At 37.5% G+C, this 11,080-nt stretch overlaps 1 protein-coding gene across 2 annotated transcripts; it reads left to right on the forward strand.

Annotated features, from left to right (window-relative positions):
• The first annotated feature begins 2,820 nt into the window (after window positions 1–2,820).
• Window positions 2,821–10,401, forward strand: LOC102776126 (plastin-1-like). 2 transcript variants are annotated; one of them, XM_035911114.2, is made up of 16 exons: window positions 2,821–2,911; window positions 3,231–3,321; window positions 4,186–4,346; window positions 4,432–4,561; window positions 5,478–5,610; window positions 6,053–6,134; window positions 6,803–6,968; window positions 7,443–7,585; window positions 7,666–7,761; window positions 7,932–8,127; window positions 8,387–8,465; window positions 9,026–9,140; window positions 9,250–9,383; window positions 9,516–9,639; window positions 9,718–9,851; window positions 9,946–10,401. In XM_035911114.2, the coding sequence occupies exons 2-16, from the start codon at window positions 3,252–3,254 to the stop codon at window positions 10,082–10,084; spliced, it is 1,902 nt and encodes a 633-aa protein (XP_035767007.1). In that variant the 5' UTR covers window positions 2,821–2,911; window positions 3,231–3,251; the 3' UTR covers window positions 10,085–10,401. The 2 variants fall into 2 exon arrangements, with proteins under 2 accessions (XP_035767007.1, XP_006798900.1); XM_006798837.3 differs by having other exon boundaries at window positions 2,834–2,922.
• The last annotated feature ends 679 nt before the right edge of the window (window positions 10,402–11,080 follow it).

The raw sequence follows: 11,080 nt of genomic DNA on the forward strand, positions 1-11,080 counted from the left end.
GCAAAACAATAACAGCTGCTAAAGTAAAAGCAGCCTATAAGCCGCATTCTCAAATAATGCAAATAATTTGAATTTTAAATGTACCCTGTATATAACTCCAAGCTATTTGAGTCTCTCGGTGTACTTTTGTATATCTGTGTGGCTTTTACTTGGTTCACCTTTTTGTGTATGTGCTTTTAGATAAAGTGAATAATGCAGGAGGCCCTTGAGAAAGTCTTTGATGGCTGGTACACTTTTGCACTACCAACTGAACCAATACAGCAGCTCATACGTCAGCAGCTGACAGAGGAGTGCTTACCTGAGAGTAACCGGAGAGCACATCAGAGTCACCGAGTGAAAACAGGCCGATCAAGTGTCAGAGGAAGAAAAGACTCAAAGGAAGGAAGGAAACAAAATGATGGACTCCTTGGTCTGTGTGGATGCAGGGAGTAAATACTGTATCTTAGTGATCAGAGATAAAAATGCATTTAGTTCATCTTAGTCAAGAAGGGAAGATTTGTACAAACTTGTCTTTGTTCTGCCTGATTATGACACGTATCAGTCTTTTTGACTGATACGATGGGAGAAATGAGAGAAGAACAAGCTCAGAGGTAAACAAAGAGAAAAGGAGAGAAGGAAAGTTTAAAAAAAAAAGGTTGCAAGAACAGAACGAAAAGGGTTAATAAAAAACAGAGGGTGAAAAAAAGTAGTGTGGAAAGGAGAACACGGAAGAAAGGAGTACAGAACTGACCCTCAGCAAGCTGATTTTCAACTCTGGACTAGCTTTGCTCGGGATCTTAAGCCCTTCAGCCTGCATGGGACTGGGAGTAAGCTCATTATTTTTGTTCTTTTCTCACATTATAGTTACAATATGCAACAACATTCTCAAGTAGTAGTCTCAAGTGAATTTTACTGTTAAAGAAGTGCAATTATCTCCAACACTAGGCTCATTTGAAATGTGAAGCGAGGAACATGTTTTTAAAAATTTGCAACTGACTGAAAACTTTTGTAAAGCTAAAAAAGCACCTAGTTGAACATGATCGTTAAGACTGTTCGAGTCTCACTGTTTGAGAATCTTAAAACGCTTCCCTGTATAAGTTATGCACGTCACTGCAAGGGGCTAAATCAAAAGTGATCCAGAATCAGTGCAGCCTTCACTGAGCTGGGTCATTTGACCTCTGACTAAATATTAGTGCTTCTTGAAGTTAAAAACACAATTAATCCTGAATGATATGTGAAACATCTGCTGTTATCCAGTTATCTTGGTCAGACAATCATTTTTTAGCGCAGTAAGAGTCAGGGTGCTAAACTAGCCTACATGTATAGTCCAAACTGATAAACCAGTGGAAATATGGGGTAAGCTCAGAAAAACAGAAAAAATGAGCCCAGCTGAAATCATGAAGCAAGTAACAGTGGGAAGATTTGGCTTTCAGAACGCTTACAGTGTTGGTAGCACAATAAACACCTGTCCCAACTTTTTTTGAAATATCCTTTGACAAGACAATCAATTTTCTCAGTTTTAATGTAATATATTTTGCAAATTATTTCATTCTTTTTTTATATGTCATTTTTACACAGTGTCTCGGGATGAAAAAACATTGACTGGACTATAGCAGGTCAAATTTCACAAATTCAGCAGCAACTTATTAATATATAAAAAAGAAAGCAGAGACCTACAAAGATAAAGATAACGATAAAGGTGGAATAAAGTTGGAATGAGGAGGAAGTAGCAGTGTTGTTGTGACGTGGACCATTTTAATCTAGGTGATGCAGTTGGCTCCGTGCCTCAGGTTACAAGGCATTGTGTGGCAATGAAGCAAGCTGTGCAAGCCTCATGTTTTAAACATGTCTAACTTAAATGCTAAATGTGATCCTGCCTCCTTAAAAAACAGCTGCAAATACAAAATATAGTCAACATTATGCACACATGTTTCACATTCTTTACTTTTTAAACATGTGAGTCAGTATAAGTGTATCACAGTTATACTAACTAAAGTTACAATTCAGTTCATTGTGTGGCTTCATGCTTTGTAAAATAGCCTTTGGTAATAAATATTTGTGTAGCTGTTTCAATGTGACTAAATTTAATGTAATTAACTAAAAATTATATACTATCCTACAACTAATGGCTGCTTATTAACCAAAGCATTAAAAAGTTAACTGTTTAATTTTAGTGATGTGAGCCACAATGGTAGCAGTCATAGTTTAGTCATAGCTGCTAAAAAAAAAGGCCAGCCAGCAATGTGTGAAAGAGAAAATAAAAAAGAGCTTCCAAGTTATTAAAAGTACTTGATATCACTCTAATCTGATCAATAAACTGAAGATGAAAAGTCCAAAGTATAAAAGCAACAAGTCATGGTTTTGCAAGGTGTGTGCCCATGCGTCCTTTCTTCGTGCTTCATGCTACATTAAAAGTCTTGTGAATTGAGACTGGTATTCAATTTTATTCAGGTAATTTAAGCATGCTTATCTATTACTAAGCAAACGTCAGCTCTAACAGAGCAGTCAGGGTAAAAAAAAAAAAAGTAATATTTCTATTGTCAAACTGCAGGCTGTGCATTTGGAAAACATTTATTTATATATGCATGTGTTTACCTTTTTTTCAGCTCCCACTACTCTGGGATGCATTGTAAGACAGGTGTGCTTTGACTGCAAATCAATGGCCCAGAAGGGGCAAACATTTGAGCTTCCACGACAGAGAATAACAGGATGAGGTGTTAAATGTTAACTGTCAGAAGACGCTTGACTCAGGGTCCAGGCAGGCCAAAGGTCCATCGTGTGCCTCCACCCATTGACTCCTCCTAAAAGACATAATCAGCTCTCCAGTGCCTCTACGATCCAGCTTCCTCTCTGCTCCGGTTTGAAACCTTGCAGAGCTCTGGAAGACTAGAGAGGCTTACTGCTCGAGACACGACTGAGAGGGGAAACACAGGTAATGTGAAGGTAATTGTCCTTGAATTGTCTCACTTTGCCTTTGTAGTCCCTTAAGACTCGGAGATTAATGAGGAATCTTTAACGTATTTTGGATGCTGATATGGTTGTAGTTTGGACAAAGAGAGATGTTAGTTCAAATGAAACCTACTTTTCTAAAATTTAGATTGAAAGTTTTCACATGTATAGAAATTATATGTCTCTGCAGTAATAAAGTGTTACAACTCTCCTGTTAAGTTGTCAGGTTGATCAGACTTTGTGTCCGTTGCTGAAAACTGCCCTTGTTGTGTGTGTTTTGGGGTGGTGGGGGTGTATTTCAGGTGCACAAAGCTGCAGCTACTATGGACAGTCACGTTATACAGATTTCCCGAGATGACTTGGAAGATCTAAAAGAAGCCTTCAACAAAATCGGTCAGTTTCGCACAGAGCCACGAACATGCATACACAAACACACAAACACAACACACACACACACATGCAAACTCTAACATGACCCTATAAAGGTACTGATGGTAATTCTGAACAAAGTAAGAGTTTTACTACCATCATAAAATAAAAGACTCTTATGTAAGCCAGTTTTACTGCTTGTATTGTACTTGTTGTTTCACGTGTAATTAACGGTGCCAAATTTTATCAGTAACAATCACAGCTGCAGAGTTGCAAAGATCTTGATAATAATGAGGGGTGTAATAAAACATATATTATCTTCCCATTTCCGCATGGCATAAAAATATCAAGCACAAAGGACAACAGGTCAAAGGCATCAAGCAGCAATTTGGAGCAATTTAAAAATTATTTTTAACACCGTTCATCCAGGTCAAAGTTCATCTCCGACACTCATGTTTCACAAACAAACAAAACCCAAAGAAAGAAACAAAAAAAGCAACATTTTAAAACTTCAACCTAAAGCGCTCTATCTATGCAAGATAGCATGGGGTGCTGTGTAGGAGTAAAGTCAGCTTCAGTCCACCTTGAATGTCTGAACAAAACGCGAGAGAAATCCATCCAGTAGCTCCTTAGTTTTGACATCATCAGTGAAAACAACAAGCACCCATAAAGTGCCACAAATAGTTTTTGCCTCATTTTAGTAACAAACCAGAAGCCCAGGGGCCACTGACATGCAGCCCCAGTGCAATGAAGTTTGTCCACATGAAACAATAAAGTTTAGAATCTATAGAAAAGAAAGTTTACAATAATAAACTTGTAATATGAATCTTTATTCTTAATGAAGGAAATGATTTGCCGTTTTTGTATTTTCTGTGTCTCTGTGTCCAGATATTGATAGCAGCGGCTATGTGAGTGAATGGGAGCTTCAGGAGCTGTTCAAAGAGGCAAGCTTTTCCCTTCCAGGCTACAAGGTGCGAGAGATCGTCGAGACCTTCATTGCTGGAGATACAAATAAAGATGGAAAGATCAGCTTTGAGGAATTTGTCTCTGTAAGGTTTGGTACAGCATGGGAGTAAATACACAAATTTACACACCCGATTAGACATGAAGTAATGCATCATGTTTTCCTTTCAGATCTACCAAGACCTGAAGAGTAGACAGATCAGCGAGACATTTAAAAAAATTGTGTCACGGAGGGATGGGATTCGTTCTTTTGGAGGAACATCAGGAATCTCTAGCGAGGGAACCCAGCATTCCTACGCTGGTGAGGGACAGCAAGCTCTGTGTGTGTGTGTGTGTGTGTGTGTGTGTGTGTGTGTGTGTCCGTGTGTGTGTGTGTGCGTGTGTGTGTGTGCGTGTGTGTTAGTGATTAATTTTATTGCACTGGTGAACAATTTTTGTGTGCATGATTAGCTCCAGCTTGTAAAGCAAAGATGTTACTGAAAGCAAATACCTCAAATTTTAAATGACACCAACTGCTCTTCTGAAGGATATATTATATTATATTATATTATATTATATTATATTATATTATATTATATTATTGATGAAATCAGTAATATTAGGGCTGTGTGAGCAGGTCTTTAAATCCACTTATAAGATATCCTTAATTGATCCTTGATTTTAAAAAAAATTATATAAAACATAATATATCAGTTATTACTGGATAAAAGGGTTTATAAATGTTAGCAACTGGACCTAATTTACTAGGAATTTATTTTCACTATACGGATTATTTTATTTTTATTTATAGCTATTCTGTATCTCAAACCCTTGGTTAGTTAGTTAAATACAGCATATCAAAAAAATAAATAAACAAAAGAGGAAGTCCTTGAAAAACAATTAATTTTTGGCTGTAATGTAGATTATTAAATGAATTATAATTTAATGTAACAGCATGATAATGTTTATTTCAGGTGGCACAAAACAACTGTAGGCTTCCCTTCGATTTTCCTAGCTGTTTAATTAATTTTTTTTTTTGTCTATTAAATATCAGATAATAGTGGAAAAGGCTTCCCTGAGGCCTGTAGAGAGTTAATAGTCCATCTTTGTGATTTAACCGTTCAATCCAACACCATAATTTATTATAAAAAACATCATAAACAGTCTACTAATCAGCTGAGCAGCTAATTGTTTACGCTCCTACATTACTTACTGCAGAAATTTATATGTGTGTTTAGATGAGGAGAAGGTGGCTTTTGTAAATTGGATCAACAAATCTTTGGCAAAAGATCCAGACTGCCAACATCTGCTGCCCATGGACCCCAATGATGAAAGCCTCTTCACCTCTGTCCGTGATGGCATCCTCTTATGGTATTAACACAAGCTCATGCACACAGGCAACCAAGAATAAGCGCCTCTATAAACATTTTTATTTTGCACTTTTATGTTGTAGCAAAGGTTAAAAGAGAATGGTGTAATCTTGTTTTACTATTGTTTTATAGTGTTTCAGAGCGCCTTCCTGCTCACATTTTCTCCGTGGGTTTCTCTTTATTTTACACTTGTCTGCACAAGTATTTTACACTTGTCTTTATTTTACACTTTCACAGACGAAAAATAGCAAGTGAACTATCAGATGGCAGACACAAACAGTAAATGCTGGATATAAAAAAGGGGGAATTGAGAGCACTACAGGGTCAGGAATCAAACTTGTGACTACCCAGTGCCCAAATCTGACCCTAAGTTACACTTATCTTAGACTAGATTCAGAATCAATTCACTCTTTTACTTGTTTTAAAAAAAAAATCTCTTTCAGCAAGATGATCAACCATTCTCAGCCAGACACGATTGATGAAAGAGTCATCAACACTAGGAAACCCTCTACCTTTCATATGAGAGTAAGTAGCAGTTCTGAGTGAGTGGGTAAATACATATATTCATATCACCAATCTATGTTATTTGGAAAGAAAAAAATAGCTGCACAATTTCTGCCAAAATTAGCTGAGAGCATCTGTAAAACTATATCATCAGCTTGTTAACTAAAGTAAGAGGCCAGCTTATGACCTTTGCTGCACCTAAAAAAGTAAAAAGAAAGAAGAAGGTAGTAAAGGGAAATTCTCATTTAAGACACGACTACTTTAAAAGACCTGAATGTATTCGGTTAGATTTACTGTAGCTGGCACATGATAAGTCCTCTACTGAACATATGGATGTCAGCTGAGATGACGATAGGTAGTAAATGTGTTAATGTGTTATTCTGAATTAAACTGATTCTCCTGGAATGTTGGACTTTGCAAAAAAGCCTGTAATATATTAACTTTTTACTGCATCATCCTCTTCTTTTTCTTCTGCTGTGTTATATCTCATGAACACTTCTTCCTGGATGATATTTGTCCATCAGCAGTTCCATTTTCAGCTTCTTCTTCTGCTTAGTTTCTTATTATTTGCAGGGTTCAATCTGTAGTCTTTATTTTTGCTGAGCTTTTAAAACAACAGAAACACTGCTGTATGACATGAGAGTGTTTCAGACTTTGAATTAAAATCTTGATGCAACGTGTGTTTGTAGGAGAATCTGGTCTTGGCCCTGAATTCAGCCTCAGCTATCGGGTGCACAGTGGTGAGCATGGATGCCCATGACTTGATGGCTGGAAAGCCCCACCTGGTTCTGGGATTGCTCTGGCAGGTTATCAAGATTGGCCTCTTCGCTGACATAGAAATCAGCAGGAACGAAGGTCAGCGCACACCTGCATGCAAACACACAACTTCACATTTACAGCGCTCACCCATATGTGATGCAGTTCATGCAGGAGAGGTTTGAAATGTAAAGGTTTAGGCAAAACAGTGGAGCTTGTTAGGTTAAAACTGTATAACAGAGTGCCCATAACAGTGTTCATGATTATGTTTCTTTTCTCTAAGCATTCTGTAAGCATTTGGTGCTTTATTTTATTTTTATATGTTATATTATATTATCTGTAATCATACAGCCTCTAGGTAAAAATATGTTATAAATTTTTTGATTTTTTTGTGCTTTTTTCGTAACAAATTAGTGAATTGTTTTGCGCGTCTTCTTTACTTTGACCAGCATAACCACAACTGTATTACTTTTAATTGAGAGTATCTTGCTGCTTCTAGGTAAAAATGCAGTTTTTTATTAATTTCCTCTTTCTTGCTTTAACAGTTGATTAACTGCTGTTATGTGTTTTCAGGTCTGATTGCCCTTCTAGCAGATGGAGAATCACTGGAGCACCTAATGTCTCTCTCCCCTGACGAGCTGCTGCTCCGCTGGGTCAACTATCATCTGCGCAACGCAGGAACGGAAACAATCAGCAACTTCAGCGAAGACATCAAGGTACCGTGCAGAATAAATACACACACACACGTGAATACAGAGTCATCAGTGTAACCTCATCTTGTACTCTCCCACCGAAGGACTCGCGGGCCTATTTCCACCTGATGGATCAGATCACTTCCTGTGAGGAGGATGAATTCCAAATGAGGATAAAAATTGACATGAGCGGTCTCAATGTGAGCCACAAATTTTTTACATAACAGTGAGAAACTAATAAATAAAGCTAAATGTAAAGATTAACATTTCTGTTTGTCATTTTAACCCGTTTTCTTCACATTCTGATATTTACATAGAGACTATACCGTTCTTCTATGCATACATGTCTCTGCGTGTGTTTGTTGTGAAGGAGTGGGATTTGGAGAAAAGGGCGGAGCTGATGCTGCAGCAGGCAGACAGACTGGAATGCAGGCAGTTTGTTACTCCTCATGATGTCACATCTGGAAACAGCAAACTGAACATGGCCTTTGTGGCCAACCTGTTCAACATGCACCCCGGTCTGCAGAAGCTTCTGATGAACGGAGACGATTTAGAGCACATAGAGAGTGAGATACATCCACCACTACATCTTGGCCTTACAATTACACGACAGAGTCATAAAATGCTGAAATGTACAGTACATAGAGGCATATTAGCCATAAAATGAGCATGGAGAAAACAGACGTAATGCTATGCTAGTTATACATGCCATAGACCAATAATAAGCCAGAGATGATAATAGGTGCTTGAGTTTGTGGCAGACGTCCAGACTATAGATGAAGTCAACTGTATGATAACATGTATGATGTCTTCATATCATTCTAGGGGAGACCAAAGAAGAAAAAACATTTCGCAACTGGATGAACTCTTTGGGTGTTTCTCCACATGTGCACCATCTTTACCAGTATGTCATCAGTTATACATAATCATGTTGACCAGCTCAGTTATTTAGGGTGAATGGAGCTGTAATTCAAGATAAATGATTCATTTAATGAGGGTGAGAATGGAAATGAACTGATTAGCATGTGTCCTCATTTAACATTCTACTGAAGACTCCACAAGAGTAAGATATGGGCTTAGATATGCTAAATGTTAACGCTTTCTTCATGCAGACAGCATTGAAAATAATAAATCCCTTATTTAATTATTAGTGTAATTATTACTATTTGTTAGCTTTAAAGCACAGTAAAACATGAGCTCCCCCTAAGACTGCTAAAACTCCATATTTCAACAAAAATAGAGATGACATGCTCTAAGTGTTCTCAGAGGTCGTCTTTTTTCTTCTTATGTCTGTGAAGGTTCTCAGTCATCCAGGTCATCGTAGTCAAAGGAGCTTGCAAAGAAAAGCGTCTGGACTTCTTTAAGTTACTTGAAGACGTTTCACCTCTCATCCGAGAGGCTTCTTCAGTTTTTCTTCTTCTTCTTCTATTGAAATCCATTATCTGTGTCATTGTTTTTATCCAGTGACCTGTGTGACGGCTTGGTGATTCTGCAGCTTTATGATAAGGTCAATGTGTTTGTGAACTGGAAGAAAGTCAACCGCCCTCCTTATCCTGCTCTGGGGGCCAATATGAAGAAGGTACTAGATGCTAACAAGCAGAGCTGTCACAATGACAATGACAGGAAAGGCACAGCAGTGGGAAATATGAGAGATGTAATGTTGTTTTGTTTTTTTCCCTTTATCCCAGCTGGAAAACTGTAACTATGCTGTGGAGCTGGGCAGGGATGTCGCCCGCTTCTCCCTGGTTGGAATTGGAGGAGTAAATCTAAACGAGGGGAGTCGTGTACACACCTTAGGGCTGGTCTGGCAGCTGATGAGGAGGTATGTGCACACAGAGCTGCAGCATGTTTTGCTTGCTGTAGTATATTGTTTGGTCAAAACAGATAATCCATGCTTTGGCGACTGCTGTTCCTTGTATAGTTTCAGTTACCTGTACTTCTTACAATCCCCCAGGTACACAATTCAAGTTTTGTCTGATTTGGGTGATGGAGAGAGGGTGGTAGATCAAATCATCCTGGACTGGGTCAACAAGATGCTGAGCCAGAATGGAAAGGACACACAAATCACCAGCTTCAAGGTGTGTATCCTTGTTTGTGAAATGGTATGATATCAAAAGACTGCGTGCTTTAAAGCCCTTTTTGCCTGTTTTCTGCAGGACAAGCTGATCAGCACCAGCCTGCCAGTGATTGACCTGATTGATGTAATTGCTCCGGGGATGGTCAAGTTCCCCATGGTGGCAAGAGGAGAAAATGGAGTGCTGAAGAAAGATGATAAAATCAACAATGCCAAGTAAGAAAAAAAACTTTTTTAAACTCCCAACCTCTTTGGATTTTTCGCTCTTTTCTAATTTTCTTACTCCTCTCTCCTTTTGTGCTGCTCCTAGGTATGCAATTTCATTGGCTCGTAAGATTGGCGCTCGTGTCTACGCTCTGCCTGATGATTTGGTGGAGGTCAACCCCAAGATGGTGATGACTGTGTTTGCCTGCCTCATGGGGCATGGTATGAAGAAAGCCAAAAACTGAAGTAGGCACAAACAACACTGAATGAAGATGGAAAAATATATTTGTATTTTACTTTTAAAAAATTATTTTTATTCATTTTCTTTAAGTTTTAACCTTGTCGTGCGTACAAAACAAAAACAGTCTAGCATTCTCTATTATTCGTTTGCAAGAAAAGAAAGCTGTAAATCTTTTTCCATCAATAAAGATAAAAAATTTTATACGTGATTTTATGGAAGATTGTTCTTTGCTTTATTATACGTAACCCATTCTATTTACTTCTTCTGCAATATGAGCCAGAGATCCGGCAGAAGAAAAAGCAGAATTATACACACATCTGTTCTGTCAAATACATTTTATGTCTGTAAATGTTGTGCATTGAATATTGCTATTTAATTAATAAAGAGAATCTATCAAATGTACAAAGTACCTGTGAATGTTTTGTGTATCAAAACACAAGTAAAGAGCAAATTGGTTATAACATGTATATTAGTTCAGAAGTGCATGAAATATAATTGAATCAAAAGCCATTAAAAGCAAAAATCTGGATTTTCTACATAGCTTCTAAAATGAGCATAACTAAAAACTTTAAGGTTAAAAATACTTGAAAGATGGGAGGTGACAATAATCTAACATTACTTGATATTTATTTATTTATTACCCATTTTCAAATATGTTTCAGTCTCCCCTTTAGATAGGGGGAAGCATCTTATACATCTTAAGTGTTTCAAAAAGCTGCATGGTGAATAAAGGGACAGAAACACTTGTGTTTCTCTTGTTCTGTTGTAGGTTCTTTTCCTTACAATATAAAGTGTTTTGATGTGTTTTTTGTTGTGACTTTGTACTATATAAATGCCATTTAACTGATTTAAGGAATTCTACTGTAATTTTGAATTTAGCAACTTAATTAAGATATACGTTAAATTCTAATCACAAAATACATACAAATGCCACATGAATAGTAAAGTAACACAGTTGTAGGTAGGCATACACAGTTTCACAAATATTTACATTGTACTA

The sequence above is a fragment of the Neolamprologus brichardi genome, chromosome 19 (assembly GCF_056152115.1).
Source record: "Neolamprologus brichardi isolate AB-2024 chromosome 19, ASM5615211v1, whole genome shotgun sequence".
Taxonomy (NCBI): Eukaryota; Metazoa; Chordata; class Actinopteri; order Cichliformes; family Cichlidae; genus Neolamprologus; species Neolamprologus brichardi.